The 24570-nt window shown below is 40.5% G+C and overlaps 1 protein-coding gene across 1 annotated transcript; it reads left to right on the top strand.

Moving 5' to 3' along the window:
• Positions 1-14102: 14102 nt before the first annotated feature.
• LOC111652721 (transcriptional repressor scratch 1) lies at positions 14103-24240 on the top strand. The gene is made up of 2 exons (XM_023403066.2): positions 14103-14977; positions 19971-24240. The coding sequence occupies exons 1-2, from the start codon at positions 14863-14865 to the stop codon at positions 20696-20698; spliced, it is 843 nt and encodes a 280-aa protein (XP_023258834.1). The 5' UTR covers positions 14103-14862; the 3' UTR covers positions 20699-24240.
• Positions 24241-24570: the final 330 nt, after the last annotated feature.

The following is a 24570-nucleotide window of genomic DNA, read 5'->3' as shown; positions in this document are numbered from 1 at the left end:
TCATTTTCTTTCTTTGATATTTCCTTGTGCTTCTTTCTCCATTTGTGGCTGCAGAATAACATCCCACAAGAATATGGTAAACTGATGCATGTAGCAATTTTAAGCATCCGAATATAATTATCAAATGACTTTTGATACGTTCGTATACGGCTGAAATGCTTCCAGCCTCCATCTCAGGCTGATTGTAATGCTGATGTTTGTCAAATTTGATATGTCTCTTGTTGATTCAAAAGACAACTTCTTCATTCAAAGGATTCTATTTCTTGTTGTATTGAAACTAAGGTCTTTATTGGGAAAACATCCCTCCTTTTAAAGCCCTTATGTTGCTTTGTCCAATAAAGAACTCCATTTACACAAATGACATTTTTTTGTCTATATTTTATATCATCTGAATTTTATACATTCATCTTCACTGGGCTTTAAAAGATTAAACAGAGCACTTAAAAAGTTTGTATTTTTAAATATAATCTCTCTGGCTGCTATCTACTGTAGATAAGAATCCTTTCTTCTTAGATTTGCATGGCAGGAAGCCAGATGCAGCACAGATGACCTTTACAAGTTAAACTTCGATGTAACTTTTGACAATAATTGAAGTCTTATTTTGGAGCTATGGACACAGCTTTATTTATAGGACGGCCATAATATAATGGTATAAACGTGTGGAAAAAGAGTAATTTTTTATTTACATGGAAACTGTCACAGGAAAGTTCTGACACATTGTTGATTTCCAAAACATTGTCTCTCTTTTCTCATCATGACATAATTTATGAAGGTCCTGGCTCCCATCTTGTAGCGTTGGAAAAAATGTTATCAGATATGTATTACAACAAGAATGAAGAAGTAATATGTGCAAATTCTTTTTTTTGTTTCTTGTGCTCTGTGTCAAGATGAAATTCAAGCAAAACTCAACAGTGGTTCAGATTAATAGCCATGTGCAGCAGAGCAGGCGGCACGGCTCAGAGCCAACTGTCCCTTCTGCTCATACGGACAGGGCCAACAGCCAATTAAAGCCCTTGTTCAGGTCTTCGGCCAATTAGAGCCATCGGTCAGAGCACTGGGCAAGTATGAAGTATTGGTCAGCGCTTTTAGCCCAAAAGTCCGGTTTGGACTTAACATAGTTAGACTGCTCATTATTCATATTAGCGAATCAGAGCATTTTTTGCTTTCTGCTTTGAACACATAAAGTTTTTTTTGACTTAACATACTGTAAGAAGTGAAAGGATTTACAACCTGTATTTACTTTATTGTTCACTTTGTGACACTGTGGCATGACATTTCTGACACCAACCAGTGAGACTTCATTCTATTACTGACAACAGAGAGGAACATTACAAGCAGATCAGCTGTCTCTCACAAAGAGCACAGTGTCTGTGAGTATCTGTACATGATGGTCATGTTGAACTACCCCTGTTGGCTCATGCTGCCTGGTCCTGTTGTGGACAGGCTCGGGTCGAGGCTTTTAGCCAAAAGAGAAGAGGAGAGCCATCAGTCAGCAGCTTGCGCCAATGAGACCCTCTGCTCTGCAGTCGCAGCCAGACAGAGAGGTCAGGCTGGGGTCAGGTGGTCAAGACTGGGGTCGAATGTCAACAGACTCCCTCAGTGACCAGCAGTAATAAATGCCGCATACACACATGAATACACATACACACTCTAATGACTGGCAACCCTGTCCAACAGTGACCAGTGACTGTGACTAATTCTCTCTGCTGCCCAGACCTTCATTTATCACATGATCTGCACTGATTTCAATGCGCAGCTAGAAAAAAAGCTCCAAACATCTCAATAAAGCACTCAGCACCAAGGTCTTTGTAAGTGTATAAACCCCACAGTATGAGATCTATATGTAATTACTTACATGAACCAAGAACATGCACACCGAAATCAACACAAGATAAAAAAAATGATAAATGGTGATGTACCATAAAGACGAGAGGAGGGAGTTTGGTTTGATGCTAATCTTTTTCTCCCTCCTTCAAGTGGCCTCTCTCAATAACACATCACACATTCAAGCAGCATAAAAGAGCAATCACAGAACAATTTAACCTCTCCTGCTTCTGTGCTCACACTCTGAGAACATGTGACGCCACAGCAGAAGTGGCAGTAACTGCCAATTCACAAAGCTCCCACTCGACGAATTCCTCACAAATGATAACTTTCAGGCCCCCTAGCGATAAAGTAATTTCTCCATCTCTCCTGTCGGTGGTTTGGGGGACAGCAGAGGGCTGTGATAATCTCATAAACAGAAGCTGTGTAGATACGGGCCATCTATTATGACTGGGAACAGTAGCGTAGATAGCAGCATTTATTATCTGAGACAGCAGACAATACATTCTCATTCTGTGATACTACTGCTGACAGACACAGAGTGATCCATCTTCACTGACCGAGCAAAGTGAGAGGAGGGAAGAGAGAAGGAGCGACAGATGGGGAGTGAGAGAGGTGCAGAGAGAGTAAGAGGGGAAGGACAGCAGAGAGACTGAGAGACAGAGAGAGAGGGGGACAAAGTTAGTGTGTGTGTGTTTGTGTGTGTGTGTGTGTGTGTGTGCGTGTGGAGAATGATGTGAGGAGAGGGAGAGTAGAGGAGAATTATTATTGCTCTCTTCTAAATTAGCTGTGCTTCTGTCTGGTGTGGTTATAAACAATCAGATGGACCATAGACACGCACACATAGAGAGAGAGAGAGCGAGCGAGCGAGAGGTTTTTCCACTGGTCGTTGTAGCTGACAGTGGACCAGTTTGCTGTTGCCTGAAGCTACAGCTAAATAAATAAATAGGGAGTTACAGTGGTTTTATAGCCAGGCTGTTATTTTACTGCTAATACTAATAATTCAGTAAAAACCAACTGCCCACCCAGCTTCTGTCTGCTATCCATTCCTACTGCTTTCCTCGACTGCAGCAGCTGTATTTGAAGTGGTACTCATAAAATATTATAGATAATCTGCACATTATTAGCACATTGTGAGTGCATTATGAATATTACTATAGAGTAATCAGTGTGTTACAATAAACGCTGAATAGTCAAATAGTAAGAAAAGTGTACGAAAAGTTAGTATTCAAATGCATCTCAGAGTCCCGGTGACCTTTGGTAAATATGCTCGTTCACTTTCTTTCTGAGAGTTAGATTGATATCACTCTCAGGTCTCTCATATTACGTATGAAGCTAGAAACAGGTTCAGCTTAGTTTAGCATGAAGACTGTAAGAAGGGGGAAACAGATAGCCTGTCCTAAAGTTAAGAATGCACCTGCCAGCACTCTTGTATGTGGTGCAGTTTATCCATTGGTCCAGCACTTCTGTGCAACATCTCCACTGGTTGTGGAGATGGTAGGGACAGCAATACTGCGGGAAGTCACATCCCCTGGCTGTTGTTCACCAAGAAACAAGAGCACAAAACTCAAACACAATTTGTTGTTTTTACATTGTTTATGTTACGATTAAACATATATATCATCTTATAGTGAGATTTAGAGGGTGGACAGAGCCAGGGTAGCTGTTACCCTCTACTTGCAGTCTTTATGCTAAGCTAAGCTAGCCATCTCTAGGCACCAGCTGAGAACCATTGGAAAAAAGAAAATAGATGTATACAGTATATAAAGCAGTTTGCAGTGCAATGTTAGCCCTCCCACTGATGGCAGCTAGCAAAGAATACACTGTAATTTATCTCTGCAGGTTTTCTGGCATCTGTTCATGGTGATGTTATAGGGGACATGAATGTCTTGGCAGCCAACCTACCTGCCTCTTCAGAGACACGGAGCAGAAAGAAAGACAGAAGTAAACAAACAAACGAGCATAAAAAGAAAGGTAATAATAGAGAAGTTGGCAAATAGATGATAAGGAGTGGGACAGAGAGGGGAAGGTGGAACGAGTCCAGGTGATATTTTTATTTGTTTCTCAGATTCCTCCATTAACTCAGAGGTTTGAGCACAGAGACAGTGGACTGAAAAAGAACAGGTATAAACACAGGGAACGCTGTGGCTTATTATCAGTGTGTAATGACAGATGAGAAGAGACGCAATTAGAATGAGCCATATGGATGATCATATGGTCATTTTATAATTAGCACTATTTTAAAATAGAGAACAAGCTTGCATAAAACCAGACAAGAGAATGTGGTGGTTGATTCACAAATAACTTTTAGTCATTTGAGTCAGTAAAAAAACAATACAAAAGAGCGATTTCAGCAGAATTCTTCTTCCTGTTCAGGACCTGGTCTTAATAATCACTCATTATTATTCAGAAAGTTTTCAGACATCTTCTTAAATTGTTTAATTTTCCATATGTTATGAGTAGTCCAACCACCAGTTAACTTCTGCATTCGCACAACAGTGTGCGTGCCCTCACAGATCACACACTATATTCATCTTTAGCATCTAATAAGTCACTTTTAGAGACTCAGTTTCTCAAGTATACAACACACATGTTGCAAATTCATAGTATATGTTCCATTACCAATTACTGTTTAGTTTTTTTAAAAATAAAAAAGCTAATCTAGACACCACAGCAAGTGAGCTGTTTTTGTTTGTAGGGAACAATAAAATCTAATTAACACAATTTATATCACAAGTTATAGATTTTGCAATATGATACCTACAAACCACTGTTTGTAGTTTATCCGTCTTTTTTTTTATTATCAAAATATCACTCCAGCAACAACATACATTTCCAAATTCCATTTTCAATAACATGATATTTGTAGATGTTATCAGTTTTACAGTTAAAAAACATGACAAAAACATGGACTTGCATGTGAAAATGAAAATACAAGATTGATATCAGAACTTTAGACATATGACATACAGGCCTCCTCATTCAAAGAGATTAGAGTCTTCTCATAGTCACAATGAAACCCGAGTGACTCCACATCTCTAAAAGACACTGAACTGTTCACATTCTAGATAAACCATCACAGAAGCAGTGATACTCACATCATCTTTTTCCACTGACCTCCTGAGGGAAAATATGAAACAACCTATACCGGATAGTTTGCATTTTTCACTGCATAAAACATAAACAGAATTTACTTGCAATAGTGTTGCTCCTTTGCGCAGTGGAGCTCCTGCATCTTTGTGATCCATAAAAGGTCACTGCCACACAAAACGCACTACATCTGCGACATTTTCACGTAACACTCTCCAAACACTGCAGGGAAACCCTGGAGACAGACCAGACTGCCTGTGTCCCAGAATTAGAAACAGTCAAGTTCTCACCTCTACAGTTCACCTTCTCATAGCTTTCCACACTTCATTTATGTGAATGTATTTTTCCTTTTACATTTATAAACTGTCAATTCTTTTCACCCTGTGGTTGTACATACAATGGCTGTACATAATGTGTTTGTATTGTGAAACTTGAATCAAATCCACGGTCAAGTTAAATACGGCGGTACAGAGCATTGTGGTGCCTCAGAAGGCTCACGCACAAGCTATCCTGACTGTATTGTTTCATAATAAAAAATAATCTCAGAAAATGGGCAAAGGCCTAACACTTATTTTAAAAAACACATTATTACGAGAATAAAAAAAATATGATCATGTAATGGGTTCATTCAAAGTTCATTTCATGTCTTCATAACAGAAGTGTGTTTGTAAACTGTTTGGCCTCTGGGGGCAAATAAAGTTGATTTAGCAATATTGACAAAACATTAGAACATTTGAACAGTGGTGTGTTAGATCAGTAATGTGTTGTCCTGCTGATGGAACATCAGGCGGCTACTGATGCTACAGCACTGCCTCAGGGGTACATGTAGTACATACAGGCTGTGAGTGTGAGTGTTTGAGCCTGAATTTGTGTCGTGCATGCGCCCTGCAGCGTGTTATGTGTATCTGTAATCATGTGAGGATGTTTATCTGTGTGTGGACATGTGTGTGTGAGTAACTGTGTCTGTGTGTGTGTGAGTAACTGTGTCTGTGTGTGTGTGAGTAACTGTATCTGTGTTTGTGTGTGTGTCTGAGAGACAGATTGCTTGTGTGTGAGATGAAAAAAGAAATCCAAGAAGCAATAGTGGTGTGGATGGAATAAAGGAATGAAACCTCTGATAATATTGGAAACGGTCAGAGATGAAGAGGAGGAGGGAGGGGAGGAAGAGGAAGAGCACTGAGCCTGTGTATCCACTGAGGAGTTTTCTGCACAATGCTGGCTTCCTCTCTATTCTTTCAATAGAGAAACATCTGATTCATTTTACTACCCGCGCTGAGAGCTGTGAATAGTTTATTGTTTAAAACATCGAGTGGAGGACGTTAAACAATATTTTAACAAATGGCAGGGTTGTTGTTTTTCAGTGGTGCTTTGCATTATTATTAGTTAAACCTACAATATTTAATTAAACCTGCGATTTTCTGGGCGCAACAAAGCAAGCTGTGAACAAATCACTGACATATTGTTATCTTTTATGTAAACAATTTCTGTTTTTCTATTTACACATTGAGCAGGCACAGAAGAACATCAGCATTCATTTTAAGTTGTGTTTCTGTCCACCTGATGATTGGAAGCTGAATTTTTACCTCAGTTTTGTTCTCCACCAACTCCTGTATGTGTATTTGGCTCTTTACCTACTAAATGCTCCACTATGTTCACCAGCTAGTGTCTATCTGTGTCTGTCTGCAGTTTGGTGCTGGGGCAGGTATAGTGGACAAAATCAAAACAGAATAGTCTCAGGCTGTAAGAACAAAACAATGAGCTAAAAGTTGAGAATAACTGCAGAGCCAAGTGATAACTCTATGTGGGCTCATCAGTTTGAGGCGTACAGGTAGTAATTTGATCCAGTGTTAATACAAAAAAAAATTAATTATAGAAGCTTTAAGTCCAGAATGTGAAGCCTATTTTTATTCCTGATGAATCTTGAGCTACTGACAGATGAGCCCTGATTTGATATGAAGGGCAAACTCACTCGTGCTGTGTGATCATGTGATCCAGTCCTATAACAAACAAAACCTAAAAACATCAACCTGATGCTGCAGTGACTGCCTTTGTACTGTACCTCAATGCAAGCTAAATAAGTAATGTCAGTTTCAAAGCCAAAGCTTGCATTTGCATACACTGCTGAGACTTTATGTGTGTGTGTGTGTGTGTGTGTGTGTGTGTGTGTGTGTGTGTGTGCGCGCACTGGTATAATGTGCTTCCAAATATTTGATTATTTGTTTCATTTGCTTGATCTAACCTTTTAAGAGTCAGAATGGACAGAAAACAAAAAGAATATGAATTAAATTCCACATCCTTTGATGTGTTGTTACAACTCTCTGGTTAAATTGATGGTCTCTGACCCTTCTCGACAATCTGCCCTCTGAAATCATGGCTGAAATGTTGGAGATTGAGGATAAAGACATAACACCTCGCTTCCCGCTGACAGTATTTCAGTTTATTGTTTTTTCTGACTCTATCGACCAGTTTTTTCTTCTATGCTCCAAAGTCACTGAATAAATGGCCCAATCTGTAAAACAAATAAAAATGTTACCTGGAATGTTTTCATAGCTCTTTTATTTAACTCATCGCTCTGTTTCTCATCTGTCTTTTCATTTTTTCATCTTTCCTTCCCACCTCTTCCCCTCTCTGTGTTTCCGAAATATGTCTCTCTTTATCACATGTGACATCGCAGGAAAGGCCTGTCTGAGGCAGGTAATGATTTTTTTGTTCTTATTTCTGTGCTGAGAGGGATCAGAGTAGTGCTGGTTATCGGGCCATTTATTACCCTGCCAGCTCGCCACTCAGCTGTCTGGGTAAATGCAATCTCTCCTGATTCACACAATTACCCCAAGATAGAGACAGAAAGAGAAATATCTCTCACAATAGCATTGTGGGTCAGAGAGAGTTTAGGGAAATACATAGAGAACGAGGGGAAAGGCTGCTTTGCTGCTTTTCCAACCAGAGCAGCAGTTTGCACAAGGGTTGTTAGTTTGCATAGAGTGAATATGTGTGGTGATGATCCCCTACAACAGAAATAAATGTCAAAGACATTAATCTATACTCTACTTTGCAGACTGTGAAATCTTCTGTTATGGATTCATTATGAACATTACAGAGTTGCATTATACTTTCATAACTGGAGCTCATCAATCCTATATGTCTTCTAGATTCATTTAACTAATGAAGCATTACATTGGTTTTCTAGATCAGGCTGTAAAGACCAAACACTGAGAACGAAAAAAACAACAACAAAAATATGTATGTGTCTCCCACAGTGAGTAATGTAGCATGCTCTCTGAGTCATCCAATGACAGCAATTACAATTCATATTGTATATATAATATTCATTTGTATGAAAACTGATCAGGCTTCCTACAATAGGAGGCAATTTTCCTCTTGCCATATTAAATAAATATATATAGTTAAGATATTGTAACATATTTACAGTTGCAATTCAGTTGCTACATATTCTATATTACACCACCAAAACTGGTTTCTCTTTCTATGTGTTCTGTATTTATATGTAAAGTACTTGATATAGAAACATGGTTCCTGACTGAGCTTGACGGTTCATTCTTTACTGTTGAGTCTGAAGTTGACAAAACACTTCCCACTCAAGGTCCACTTCGCTGGTATCGCATGATACAGTCAAAAGCTCTGTAATGGGTGTAAGTGGCGCTTGAGTGGTGATTGTTTTGTTAACTGCTGTTTCTAAGGCCAGTTATCAAAAGTTAATCACCAATTAGGACAAAAAGTCTTAAAACTGCTCGGAGTAAATGAAAAGTTTAAACACCTACAGTTCAGTGACAACTGAGCAATCTTCAGCTGCTGATGAAGGTGGGTGATACAGTCAAAAGCTCCAGAACAAGTGAGTGGTTTCTGATCTTTAACCTACAGTTGTCCTACAGCAGATCTGATTTTGTTATCTTCTTGAAACTGTAAATGAAAACATCTTAGGCAGCTGACATTATTATTATCATTATTATTTTCCTGATGTAAAGGCAGTTGCAGTATGTATTTTGTATCTCCTCTCCTCTCCTCTCATCTCTTCTTCTCTCCTCTCCTCTGTTTTGGGACACTATCCTGTGCTAATGTACGCTGCATTCTGTTTCACCAGTACAGCGGGAGTCATCAAAAACTGCAAAGAAACAGGCCACATTTCTCCCCTAGCCCAGCACTTCTGCATGTGTCTGCAAGTGTGCATGTGTGCATGAGTGTGTGTGTGTGTGTGTGTGTGTGTGTGTGTGTGTGCGTGTGTGCGTGCCTGATGAGAAGAGCTGCTCAGCAATATTTAGCGTTACTGCGACAGAACAGCTTTAGAACAGAACAGAACAAGGCTCACCTTCAGAAAAGACGAAATGAGAGGCAAAGAGAGGGACAGAGAGAGGGAAAGAGACAGACATATATTCTGACTTTTGATGCTCCTTGATGAAACATTTTGCTTTAAGTAAGAGGAAAAATCTCATGCCAAACACTAAAACTACCTGCATTTCCTCACAAGTGTTCTCACCCCTGAGAGAGAAACAAAGAGAGGTGATAGGAAACTGTAGACATTAGTTAATGAGTCCTCTAAGTCAATGCATGTTAAGTTAATTAAATATGACTCACTGTGTGTGTGTGTGTGTGTGTGTGTGTGTGTGTGTGTGTGTGTGTGTGTGTGTGTGTTTGTGTGTGTGTATGTTGGTTAGGGTGAGGGCTGATGTGTAATAATGAGTCATAACTCTAAAAGCATTACATGCTATTCCAGTGGACTAACAGACATTTGCGTGTGCGTGAATGCATGTGTTCATATTGGGTATAAGACAGGAGGGCCTGCAGCAGCTGCCTGCCTGTCACATGCACCATGCACACACCCACATCCACCTACACACACATGCACACAAATGTGCACAGACCAGCTAGGCAGCGGCTCGGAGTTTGGTGCACAACACATGTGTTGGCCTTCGACGGGCGCTGCATCAATTAGGCCAAACAGGACATCTATCACAGCTAACATCTGAGAAATATCTGAGACACACACACACACACACAAACAGAGCACATAAACATCTCTCCCACATTCCTCTCAAACATGAGTACAATGTATTGTATGTATCAAATCAAGTTTTAAGTACAGAAGAGTAGAGCACATAACACCCTTTACTCCACCCCCTCGATTCAGACACAGAAACCCTCCCTGGAAAAATCCTTTAATAGAGAAACATATGGAAGGGAAGAGATTACTTGTCTTCCGATTTCCTCTATATGTAGTTAAATAAAACATTCTTTAAAAAGTTATGATATCCTTTGTTCACTGAATCATGCTTAAACTTTTTTCAAGCTCTGTAAAATATTGAGTCGATGCTGTGAGGTCTTATGGCATCAATTAAATTAAATACAACTATACTTACCTTTGTAACGACACTTATATGCAGCAGCTCACCATTCTTATTTTTAAAAGCTTCCTTCACTGAAGCTGTTGAAACGTCCGGCTGTATTAAACAAACATGCATCTCACACTTCATCTACAGATTAAATACATAAAATCTTGCAATAATTACTCTCATGGCATGATTCAGACACTGACACATTTACGTTTTGTAGAAGGTGCTGAATGTTATGTCTTTCATTTACCTTTGCTCTTCAGTCATTGTTTGTTACACAGTATAGCTTTGAGAGCTCAGTTTGATGATGATGGACAAAGTAAAATTGACTTTTGTCCACACTATCAGGAGTAAAAGGAAGCAAAACTAAAAATAGAAATAACTGCTCATGTAAAAATTTCCACAATTGCAGTTGACATATTGCAAAAAGCAACATGTCTGTATATGAGAACATTTTACATGTGTGTTTCCTGTCTTACTCAACTCAAACATTGACAAACTGGCTATATTAAATAACACCAGTGGCAATTCTGTATTTATATTGCCGTTCTTTTTGGTATGCTCACATGGCCTGCTGACAAAATAAAAAATCTCCCATGTCTCCCAAAAATAAAGTGTGGTGCTGTTAGCGAAGTGTGAGGATGACACCAACGAGAGAACACCCAGAGCTTTCCACTTTTGGCTGCAGTTCACACTCATGTGCGCTGCAGTGAAATATTGTCCCTTCCATCCCTAGAAATTACTCTCACATCCTCAGTCTGGTACAGACACAGTGAGTGACTCGCTGTCACTTTGGCACTTAGTCATTGTTGGTAGAATATATACAGTAGATCTAATTTTGAAATTGCCAGATGTCAGCGATGAAAAAAATGTCATGCCTTTGTTCAGTCAAAATCAGACGAGTGGTTTCTCAAATATTGTGCATGAATGATAGAATAATTGACGTGTGTGTGTGGACTTGATCAGTTCTTCACTTTGCTCTGAAACACCATCACTGGATGAACATCTACATGTGTGTAGGTATAGGCCTCTGTGTGTGTGTTCTGAGACCTGTGTGTGTGTCAAGTCTGTGTAAACAAGTGTGCATGTTTATTTATGTCCATGTCTCGCTGTTAGGTTGCGTGTGTGTGTGTGCGTGTGTCCACATGGCCTGAAATGATGAAATGTGTTGTTAATGTTGTAGGTTATTTTAGTCTACTGACAGTTGTTGTAGAGGTGGTTGTGCATTGCGTGTCGAGCGTGTGTGCATGAGGGTGTGTGTGTGTGTGTTTAATTGGACCTCCCTGAGCCAGTCTCCAGGTGACGGAACTCATCTGCTCTTCCCCTGATTAAGGACAACAGATGGACTGGTAGCAAAACACACACACACGCACGCACGCATGCACACACACACACACACACACACACACACACACACACACGCACACACACGATTCATCATCAAACACACTGAACACACACATTATACAAATCACGTGGCCTGTAATCAATAGTAAATACACACACACATTTGACTCTTCTGGCCCATAGATATCCATGCATCATACTCAAATGACCCAGATGCTTCAGTTTGTACAATCTACATCATTATCACCTTCCTCATCATCACGGTTAACTACGCAAGTAAAACTCAGTATCAGCCTCATCCTCCTGCAAATCATCCTCATGCTGCCTCTTTAAGTCGACATCGCCACTGTCCTTCTCCGTCTCTTTGACTGACAGAGACAGAGTTCATTTATTTTAGCCAGTGAGGCTAAAAGATTACAAAAAATCTCATTCAGGAAAAATGTGAGCGAAAACTAACTATGTGACTGGCACAGAAATTGCCTTTACTTTTGCCAAATGAGCATTTCACAACGACAGCAACTTTATAAATATTCTTAATTCTTTATTTGTGAGTCATTTCCCACAGAAAAATCAAGCACAAGAACACACAAACACACACTGATGGTCTTTGACCAAAATGTCTCTGAAGCACATAACCGTAGCAGTACCATTTACATAATAGTAATATTACAAGTGCAAATTTTCTTAGAAAGAGACAAACAGAAAATAAGAAATAAGAAACAGAAACAAAACAATCTTTCCTCTCCATGTGCTTGATGTATAATATTGACCCACTGAATGTGATATGATATGATGTCCACACCTTGGAACAAATGTATAGATAAATATTACAAATACAGTAAATTAACATAATTGTGTCATGAAATATTATAAAAGATTAAATATTCTAATAAAATGTTTATATGAAAGATAAATGTATTTATATGTGATGAGATTTCAAAGCTTGTTTAATCTTTGAGGTTATTCATGATGCAGTTCACAGTTGAATGTATTTTATTTTGTCCAACATGCACACAGTCTAATTTCCCACAGATTCTGAGTCATTATCCAAGTTCAGTTTGCTGGTATCAACTTAACAACTCTGCAGCTCCAGACTCTATTAACTCCAATAAACTCCAGTGCCAGGGTTGTTACAACAAACTCTCCCATTACTGTGAATACCCAATCTTTAGGTGGTTTCTCTGTAGATCTGACTCATCCACTGAGCCTCCTCTAACCTTTAACAGATGTTCAGCAACTTTCCAACAGCCCACAAACCTGAGTCAGTGTGTCCTACACTACACCTGCCTCATTAAAACATGGCCATACTTTTAATAGTGTAAGAACACAAACTCAGTAATGTGTACTTTCTCACCCTGGGACTAATTAAAACATATTTATATTCATTCCAGGGGTCAAACTGAAAAAGTGTGGCCCCTCAGATTATGAAGCACTTAAAACCCACCAGTGTTCATGTTTAGGTCCCAGTTTGTAGTTTATGTAGATATCAAGATGGTGCATGACTTTTAAAATTAGGTTCACTGGAATACTTAAATCAAACTTGTTGACATGTCCTCTAAGGGACAGAAATTTGGGACAGAAAGAGAATCTTAGAGAGAGGTGAACAAAATCAAGAGTCAGCAGATGATTCATTAATCTCTCAAATGATCTTTGTTGTTGTTACATAATATCAGAGCAAAGACAGTCGCTCCTCGATCTTGCAGTAAAACTTGTCAGTGAACCTGGTTTGACCCCGGAGCAGATATTACTCTAGTCCCATATTAATCCGGCAGTCACTGTAAAACACTCCATTTGGTCTACACCCATCTGCCTTCAGGGCCACATTAATGATAATTACGAGGTTCTCAGCATGCGAGTTAATATTCCCCCATAAAATCCATGTCATCGCGCAAAAAAGCTAAAATAGAATATGCTTAGCAGGTGATAAAATGAGTGGGAAAACAAAAAAAGTATATGGACTCTCAAAAATCTTTCACAACGGGACAATATTTAAATTCATGTTACACGCTGCGATAGCTGAATCAAATCGATGAGTACTTAAAAAAAACATAACAATAATTTCCATTCTTATCTCCCCAAAACATGGCGCCTCGCCTCACACACAGAGAAACTAACACACACACACACACACACACACACACACACACACACACACACACACACATGCTCAAAATATGAAGAGAAAGGGAGGAAGGAGGGAGAAGGAGAATGAAAGACAGAGAAAAAGAGAAAGAGGGGGGTGATAACAGCTTCAATAAATCATCCGGACCAGTCGCTGCTCCCCGGGGATGTGGGATGGATTAAATTAAGCACTCCCTCTACCCGTGTGTCTATCCATCCCTCCATCCTCTCTCCCTCTCTCTCTCTCCCTCTCTCTCTCTCTCTCTCTCTCTCCCTCTCTCTCTCTGCGCCGTATAAATGCCAACAGCTGATCGCGAGACGGCACACGGAACACCTCGCGGAAGCTGCAGAAAGAGAGACCGAGGGGAAGAGAGAGAGAAGAGAGAGGGATACAGAAAGAGAAAGAGCTGGGGATGCTGTTGATCCATTCGGCCGCAGGGAGTCTTATTGTGATTTTTTACCGACCCGAGTAGTCGCTGTTAACGGGAATTAAGGACTATTTCTGCGGCAAAGAGGGAAGGACAAGGTGTCCGACATTTATTTTGAAAAGCTTCCAAAATCGTCCTTCCATTTTTTTCACCCTCTCTTATTTTCTTCGCATCCCTCCCTCCTCCTCCTCCTCCTCCTCCTCTTCCTCCTCCATCTCTTCTTCCTCTTCTTTAAAGAGGCCCAAGAGCCACTGCACACGCTGCAGGGTACCTTCCACCGCCTCTTATTTTGTTTTTTTTGTTTTTTTTTCTTTTCTTTTTTGACTGCTCACGCGCCTCTGTCCCCCGGTCTGCCGCCTGCCCGCGAGCTCTGAGAGCGCGAGGCACCCCCCGGAGGGAGCTGTCCGGTGCTGAAGTTGCATTTCTCTTCTTCTGTGCACGAGGACCTAAGCGGGGAGACGGAAGACGGTCAGAGACTCAAACAGAGAAGAAATTATAAATAAGCGGCGGTGGAACGGAGAAGTCTTTCACAGGATCAGTCCACGGCTCTCGCTTCCTCTGAATCTGAAAACAATCTTTCTCTGGTTCGCCTGTCCTGTTGGTGTGTAACGGGCGAATCACCACGCTGGCCAGGCCGTCGGCGATCGGCTGTTTCTGTGAGTGTGTGTCGTTGTGTTTGTGAGAGTGTGAGTCGGTGTCGCACCACCATGCCAAGGTCTTTCCTGGTGAAAAAGGTGAAACTGGATGATTTCTCCACCGGAGCAGATCTGGAGAACGCCTACCGGCACAGGACAGACCTAAGCCTGCGGCTCCATGACAAAGGTAGGTCAGGCTGCCTACACAACGAGCACTAACAGGTGTCTCAAACACAAGTCGGTCTCTAAGAGGAGGAGGAGGACAGGCAGGGAGTATAACGATGCTGTTTCCTAAATAAGGCTGTATGTGTGTGATCATGAGGTGGATTTACCTGTTGTGTCCAGGAAGGATTCCCTCACTGTGACTCTTCTTTAAGATCGACCCCATTCAGGGGCTGCCACATCGGTGCAGACATGCAACTCTTAATAAAGGATAACTCTTACTGTGTCAATACCACTCAGTGTTTATAATGAGCGTAGCTTCTTTCATGTGTGCATTTATCTCCCATGGCATCACCTGTTCTTATGAATACCCTGTAATATTTCTGTAATTAATCTGTAGCCTTTAAGGGTTGTTTGCTACCTGTAGGCTGATGTGGGTGTACTCAAGGCAGATAAGTAGCCTATAATTGACAGCAGAGAGTTATCACATAGTTATGCCCTTTCTCGTGGGTAATAAAAGCTTCAAAGCCACGCACTAAGCAGTGCATTGCAAAATAAGCAATTCTTCATGACTTCAAAGGATTATTAGTGTCGACTGTAAGAGCTACACGTGCACTTCAGAGCACAGGGGAGCGCAGGATGAGAGGGACACGGTAAAAGACTGAAGGACTGACAATCTCAATAACCAATACTGCCTGCTCAGTGAGTGTTACCACACCACATAATCTAGCACTTTATTTACTGAGAGTATAACAGCTAAAGCACGCTTGCTTTTAAGCGGTCGGTCGGTTGTAAGAGTTGAGCTGCCACCGAAGCGGAAAGGTCACTTGAGAAATCAACTAAATCCAGCGCGTCCCATGTTTCATTGATTTTGGCTCATCGTCAGCAGGGACTTCCCCGCCTCCGCCGGCTAAGTAAGGTTAAAAGAGATAAAGACTGGATAGAGGTTATTAATATCTGGTCCATTTTCACTTGGTTTTGTGGAATTTCACAGGGCAAAGCTCAGCCAATGTCTAAATGTTCATTAATTCACAAACCTGGTCTCATGTGGACATGTGTCTGCAAGGTCAGTGTGATGCTAATGATGTTTTTGATGATGCATGAAACCGACACTCACACTATCCCATAGACTGGCTGTGGGTGTCTTATACAGACATTGATTCCATAAAACATTGGACAATAGTTCATATATCGTTTAAACATACCACTGACAAAATCTTCCACCCGCGGGTGCAACACAAATAAGCAGCGGTTTAGTTATTTTTCATGCTGCAACGCGGTGATGAAAAACGTCACCACCATTGGACAGGTGTTTTCCCGATTTGCTCTTCTTGGTTGCACATAGAATTAGCCCCATCACAGGCTCCTATCCCACATTCTGCATGAGGGGTTTGACTGTGCTCTGTGTCCAGGTGTGCCTGTCCTGTGTTTCTGCAGTGTTAGCAGATTTTTGCACGACAATTCTTCACCTAGACAGGAAATTTTTAATAAACGTATAACTCCCTGTTTGCTAACAACAGCAGGCACAAGCCTACTCTTTGATGATTATCACTAAGATACAAAAGAGGAACAGAATTGACCTGCTTGACCACTCTTATCTCACTTTACGTCCACTGATGTTGAACTGTTGAATGTACAGTAAATTAACAGATTCTTAATCTGAGTAACAGTTTCTATCCAAGGGGATTGATTGTCTTGATCTGGATCTTATTGTCTTGTCTTGGTGTAAGCGTTGAAAATGAATAATATTTCATTAGATTTAGTCTTTAGGCGTAACGGGGCAGGTCCCATTGCAGTTATGAAGCGACAGTGTTATTCATTGTTTGGTGCTGCCCTCTGCTCCTCTGAAGCCTTGAACTTCCCCACACCCTGCAACTGTGTGCGTCACATTTTAGCCCACACCAAAAACCAGAGATGCCCTTGTCATGTAAATGAAGCCACTGCTCTGCTTCCACCTCAATGTCACTGACACGTTGATGCACATCAACATGTGTATCCCGTGCGCTCTCTCTGTACTTCTCTGCTCATAAAGCAAAAAGCTGTCAGTGGTGTATTCATAATGTCGAGGTTAACAAGCCCTGCTCGGCTTGACACGCGATCTGCCGCCTCAGCAGCACCATGCAACGCTGCCTGCACCGGCCACCTTTTGTCTCCATCCCCAACATATGATGGAAACAGCTTAATGCGGCTTCTACAGACAGTACAATACTGACTCTTACCACAAAAGCGCACCATGTTAGGAACAACTTTCTGCTTGAACGAACCGGCTTTTAGAATAATTCATGTTCCACCCGTGTTCCCTGTGCTGTGTGTAATGGGACTGTGTTTTCAGACGGGACGCCATGGCAGATGTGCTAGCAGGAGCTGTTAGGCCTATCATATGTAGACAGATATGCGGTGTCACATGGGGCTTGTTGCGTCTGCGGCTTACTCAGAAATCCCCAGAGAGACTGGATGGATGAATAATAATACCAGGCATTTCAAAGGATGCAGGACCAGGCTGTTTGCAGCATATGATGGTGATGCATGCAGTAAATCACACCTGTCTTCTTGAAAACTTCTAATATGACAAATATGTGGCAAAAATATGTCACGTCCAATTGATCACAACAAGTTTTCATCTTATTGATATGAAACTGACATTTAGTGGGCCGACTTAAAAATAGCCATAATAGAAATAATCTTGATTTGTAGACCTTACATCCTCTTACTTTATTTTTTTATGTTTTGTTTTGTTATGTTGTTTTTGGGTTGGCTCAATGGAGATGTAACTTCTGAAGGTAAATAATAGTAAGGCACTGGGTATTTATTAGTTGTATTTGAAGTATAAAAAAGTAGCCTGTGTTGCTATTAATATGTACTGCATCACAGGTTGTGTTTATAGATACCTGTGTTCAGGAGCAGTTAAGTCTGTATTTAAGCTTTTAAACAATCAGCTGTGTTCCTTCAAATCACCAAATCAAACCTATGCTGTGACACTATGGATAGATTGCCACAAAAACCACCCAGTGTGTTTATAAATGTGTGTTTAGCAAAAATGCCTGTGTGACCGATTGCATCTTTGTCCCTATGAACACAGTAAATGAGCAGAAAACAACATGTGTACATCCACACTAAGAAACAATGTATTTAGACTGTCTGTCTGTCAGCTGGATTTAAAGGTATCTTATAATGTGTGTGCTTGCACATAAGCTCGTCAGAATGTATGTATGTACTGTAAGTACATTACTGTACTTTATGTAATTATTCATTTCTGTATTTAGCCTGTTATGTAGACACATTCACATGAAAAATACACATTAAATTGTAAATAACTGGCATTTTGTCAGCTATGCATGTATCAAGAGGTAGTAGCGTCATCCAACCTGCTCATATACAGTTTATCTATTCTGCTTTAGAATGAGTTTCAATAGCTGTGTTTTCTCATAAGGCTTGCAGTGCAAGTCTCCGACCCCCTGATCTGTAAGAAACCTCCATAGTGTTGACTGCACACACTGAGCCTGTACAGCAGCCTTGCTGTTACTGTCCATTGACCTGCACTGCACTGGATCTGTCCGTGGTGCTGATGCTCATTTTCACACGCTAAATCAGCTTTCTCAAGTTCAGGGTCAGCCGTACGCATTTATCTTCCACAGAGGAACTGTTTTAACTGCAACCTTTGAGGGCTGAGGGGAATTATTTTGCTGAATTATCTCTGGACTAACACTGCAGGCTCTTTTCACACGGGCAACAGGTGTGCAGGAGATAAACATACATTCTGTCCTACAATACGCCAATTCAGTCTTTCACATACTGTATGTTTGCAGTTTAAAGTAGTAGTTGCTGCTGCAGTACTGATGGTGAGGTGACAACCTTCCCTTATCATTTGTGCGGGGCAAACTCACAGAATGGGACTTGGCCGTGGCTATAGTTGCTGCAGTATCACTATGGGGCAGATACATACTTGAGGGAGTGCAACTACCACTATATCCTGTGTACTTTTTACAACTGAAAGATGCTATTTTTTTCAGTGCATTTAGAGTGAGATGAGGAACAAAATGATTTTATAAAAAAAAAAGAAAATACTGCATATAACCATAGATAATGTTGTGGTTTAGATGTCCTGGAATTACATGTAAAATAGCTGACCAAGGATCAGATCTTACTGGAGCCTTCTGTTTCACCTACTGTGTTGCCATATTTGGTTTTTCTGCTCTTTCAGCTTCAAGGAAATACAGCATCTGGCTTCTCAACACATACATTACAGCACCGCCTGTCATGTCAGCATTTGTGTCCATCCGTAGAACTCACTGAACAGCTTAATGGTGTTTCTACATACAACATACTGATCTAACGTATTACATACAACAACATGTGAGAAACAAGTTACTGCTTGAATGAACCACCTGTCTGGAATACTTATGTCTCTGTGTTTTGTATTATGATAAATGCACTCAAGTGGGATGCAGAGGCAGAAAAAACACCACACAGCTTTATAGGCCAGCTCTATGTCACTAATGGTGTGATGCTCACTCATATAGTTGTTTACTAATATAGTTGGAAGAAGCACTTATTTAATTCCACAAATTCAGACTGTGTAACGCTGGTCAGTACACTGCATCTCAGTCACTATTGTCTCTGTGAGGAAAGATACAGCTGAGGAAGGGGGACTATCTGATTTCACTCTGTTCTTCCTGTTCATCTGGCTACGCCAGTCTAATGGTGTCAATCCAAATGTTTCCTCTGTTGTCAGATAGATACACACTTCTTCTGCATGTGCATCATGTACATTGCTTTTGCTATGAACGGTCTCTGGCGTGGTGGGTTAAAATGTTTGCGCCTGTGCTTCTCTGTGCCTCTTGAGATTTTTTTTAATATGAAAGTTGCATTCTTTACTACCTATCAAACCATGTTGTGGCTGCGGCAGGGACAATTACCATTTGTCTGATTTTGTATACTGTATCTCTAATTCACTTTTTTATTATAACTTCCACCACACTGTCCTTTAACCTAATACTGTTTTCTTTTTTCTATATCAGCTGGTTACATCAGTGACTACATCAGCCCTGTTGTGTACGATGGTGAGAGTGACAGTGGGATCAAGGTGCCCTCTCCTGACCCGCTCTATGATGGTATCCACAGTGACTACGGGGCCCCTGACTCTGAGTCTCCTGACAGCCCCGGCTCAGAAATCACTGATGGCTACATCAACGGAGATGCTGCAGTGAGTGAGGGTTACACAGTGGATGCCTTCTTCATCACCGATGGCCGTTCGAGAAGGAAAGCCCTTGGCAGCCCCAGGACCATTCAGAGGCACACCTGCAACGAGTGCGGCAAAACTTATGCCACGTCTTCCAACCTGAGCCGGCACAAACAGACACACCGCTCGCTGGACAGCAAGCTGGCAAAGAAATGTCCAACCTGCGGAAAGGTGTACGTGTCCATGCCTGCCATGGCCATGCACCTGCTCACTCACGACCTCAAGCACAAGTGTGATGTGTGTGGGAAAGCGTTCAGTCGACCTTGGCTTTTACAGGGTCACATGCGCTCCCACACAGGCGAGAAGCCTTTTGGGTGTGCCCACTGCGGGAAGGCCTTCGCAGACCGCTCAAACCTGCGCGCTCACATGCAGACCCACTCGGCCTTCAAGCACTTCAAATGTAAACGCTGCAACAAGACCTTCGCGCTGAAGAGTTACCTGAACAAGCACTACGAGTCTGCCTGCTTCAAAGGCCCCTTCTCTCCTCTTGGCCCCCTAGATGCATGACCCCCTGCATAGATAAAACAACAGACAAAACTGCAGACATAAATTACCATTATCCTTACAGAATGAACTGCAGGCACAAACATTCTATTTTTTGGTCACAATATGACCTTGCTTTCCCTCCTCCCCCTCTCTCACTCCTCCCCCCACCTTGCTTTCCATTGGAGCCTATTCATGATGATGAAGATGATGAAGATAGCACAATTTTTCTCCTTGAGATTTGCCCACTTAAGGATTTAACTGATCTACGCATGCACTTCCTCAAAAAACTCCTCACCTCCTCTTCCTCTGGTTGTCCTGGATAGAGACAATAAAACTAACTCGGCTTCCTTCTGGCATCTAGATACAATATGACACCATATATTTTGGGACACAGATGATGATGAGGATGACGACAAAGACAATAGTAAGCCTATAGCCACTGGGTTCCTCCCTGCAATAAAATGCAGTGAAAGTTTTTCCTTCAGATTTTGTTTTTTTGGGGAATAATAGTAATAATAATGATAATAATAATGTTCTGCTGCACCAAGTGACCATATTCTCTCCACTACTGAGGTAAAAATACTATTTATTTATTTATTTATTTACTTGTTTATTTATTTATTTACTTATTTCAGCATTTTTTTTCTTTTTTAATTTATTGTAAGTTTATACTTGATTTGATAACAATGAAGTGATACCATTATTTATTTGTTGCACTTTAATTTCTGTGTATGTATGTAGGATATTTGCCAACCTCTTTTTATCACTACAGGCCAAAGCATATGTCACTTTTTTGAGTACTATTTTTTCCTATTATGTTGTTTACCTTTTTCTTATTAACGTTATTGCATGCAAAAAAAAAAAAAAAAAAAAAAAATGAAATCTATGCCAACATCATAAAAAGCTTATGATTTTTGCCAAAATCCAATAGATAGAACCTGAGGGCAATATTTTTTCTCTTGGAGCCTCCGTAGGACTCTTTAAAAGCAATAATCACCTAATGCATGGTATTTTATGATGAAGTTATGAAGTATTACCTACTACTGTATAGCAGTTTAAAAATCAGGTATGTTTTACTTCACCTATAGTCATAAACAGAAAAATACTAATATTACAGACATCAGGGAACATGCCAATGTAGTGTTAGAGTATCAAAAAGAAAAGTCCTGTCTTTCCTCTCTTGTTATGCACTGCCTGCCTCTTAGTGAGTAGAACTAATGTAGGATGTAGGCTAGAGAGGCTGGGATCAGCTGCCTGCTGGGTGTGAGGCCTATTGTAGGATAACTATAACCCCGACAGACCTGCTTGAGGCTAACTCCAGCATGAAATAAGCCTGCTAACAATAAGCAGGAGAGGCCTCTCAACATTTTACTCAGATTGGATCATTGACCATTCATGACAGTGCAGTGGTTATTTTAAGTTTTGGGATGTTAAAATAGCATTCCAATGTTGGAAAACATCTTTCCTGTCCTGCAGCCAAATAATGTAACAACAAGTCTTTGAGAACCTTTTAATAAGGCTAAGGGACATCATATATTTCTCTTGATACAAACAAAAACTAAAATTAAGTTAATATAGCAATCAAACTGGAGAATTATGCACTGAAATGTGCACAGACCCAAAATGATAGGTAGCTTACATAGTATTTAGCAAAATCTCAGTACACTTTCAATAGAATACCAATTCAGAGTTTGGTGCATTGTTGAAGTTGGACGAGGTCAACTTTAAATGCAATGCATTATTCAGCTACCCTTCCAGTGCACTTCCAAACCCTACAGCGTGCATTCTTAAACCACAGAAAAAAGCATGCACTTAAGATGGATGGTCTGATTGCAGCTTAACTGTTACAGTCCCATACTGTAGATGCACACGACAGAGTCCTGATTATTCTGCAGTAGGCCCCTTTCATCCCCACCGGGCCGACCATAGGCTAACTCTATGAGTGATATACCTACAGACAGGCTAACTCTAATCATCCCGGACGCATAGATCGTTTAACATTTGATCTAGCTGGCCAATACCAGTGTTGCTGAACCCAGTTCTCTGCAGCTCAGAAACCTTTTCTACAGATTCATGGAGCTTCCTGAGAGACAGACTGAGGACACACAGATCTGCACAAAAAATTAAGCGTTTGCTTATGTTCATATGTCATACTGTTTGTCCACATTGTAACCTTGCATCAAGAACACAGTGCCTGCCGACAAGCTCTTGGGGGTGACACAATCTGTGTCTACGGTCAAGCTTTTAACAATTGAAAAGAAAATGGGTTTAATATTCAGATGTAGATCTCTGACAAAGTTTTGATAACTGCAGTGCTTCCTCATGCATGACATCACTTTGTCACAGCTGGGGTTGACTGATACCCAACATCATTTGGGGTTATAGAGACAAACTGTAGTAACGTCATTTACATCTGAGAGATAAAGCTATAGGACCTGTGCACAACAGCAAAAGGCGACTCCATCTGACAATGTCCTGAAGTAAAAAAAAAAAACTACAATTTTCTGATAAGTGTTTCCTTGCATAATAAGACGATGCAATCCTTAACGTCTTTTACGAAGAACCTTTTTTGAAAAATTTAGCTCACAAGTCAGTAATAAGGAGGGAGTTTTTGTTGTGACTGGAGCAATCAGTATGTGAGTCAGCAAACTGCAGGTCTTATCTCTCTCCCTGATGTGTGAACTAGATTTGAGCTGCAATTACTTGAATTGTATCAGACGATTAGTCACAGAGCTCCAACTTGTTAGGGCTTACATTTATGTTTTTGTCTTTTTATCTGTGATTTTTAAGCCTTGGCCACAATAATCAAAACAGAGATAGAGACGGAAATAACAATATGCCATTATTCTAACAACTGATTCTAAAATATTATTCCTCACTTTTGTCTGAAAAAGAAAACAGTATAAACACACATTGCTACTGTAGCGGCTGATAACAATGTGACGGGTACAAAACATACCGCTAAGAGTATCTCTGACTGCGACGTCTCCAGGTGTTGGTTTACATGTCACAGATTGTTTCATTGTGTATTAAAAGTCTTTGCATCTTTGCACTGCAGTCTAAATGTCTTAAAGGTATTTGGATTAAGTAGTTGATGTATTGCCGGTGACTGGTTTTTAGGCAGAAAAGCTGAGTTTGTGCATCTGTTTGTCTGAGTGTCTGTCTCTGGGTGAGCTCCAGATCTGATCTCTCTAAGCACTTCCATTCTAGTCATTTCCACCTTAAAGAAAGTAGCACAATGAAACTAACTAGAATTCAGGTAGAGAAGAATTAAAAACCTTGTACTAGCTTGACCTCTCTTCTTTTTTTGTATTTCCAAGTTAAAGAATGATGATAACCTAAATAATCATTTATTGCAAGAGGGTTTGTAAAGAATCCTTTGGATTGATACATTTTTACTGCTGTATAGCGATTATCTGACAGACCTTATCTCAGGAGGTTTGGATCTCTGTTGCAGAGAGACAATCTCCTGGGGTTTTTTTTGAGCCAGTATTCAGACAATGTAAGCACAATGAACACAAAGCATTTTGTGGCACTTCATAATAAAGAATAATCTTAACGAACTGAGGAAGTTTGTTGTAGTTTTGTGTCTTGTCTTCTGTCTATCATGATAAACACACACAAACTAGCATGGCTGCTAAGTTGTGGTTGAGTTGTGAGTAATGCCTGTATTTCATCCCATTTAAACCCTTTTGTCCATATAATTTCTCCACTGTTTAAGCAGCTTTTAACTTAATTCATGCAAATAAAGTAAGTTTACCTTAAAGTCAGAAGAGTGCTTTACAGAGAGTAGCACTCACTCTGGACTCAACAGTCCACACTTTGCATTATCTTTGTCAATACTGTATGTTTAAAGAGGGACTGGGTTAACACTGGTGCACAGCACGCTCATT

Source organism: Seriola lalandi, unplaced genomic scaffold, assembly GCF_002814215.2.
Source record: "Seriola lalandi dorsalis isolate HSWRI2012SDOR001 ecotype SW California unplaced genomic scaffold, Sedor1 jcf7180002054062, whole genome shotgun sequence".
Taxonomy (NCBI): Eukaryota; Metazoa; Chordata; class Actinopteri; order Carangiformes; family Carangidae; genus Seriola; species Seriola lalandi.
This window is presented reverse-complemented; position numbering and strand designations above follow the sequence as displayed.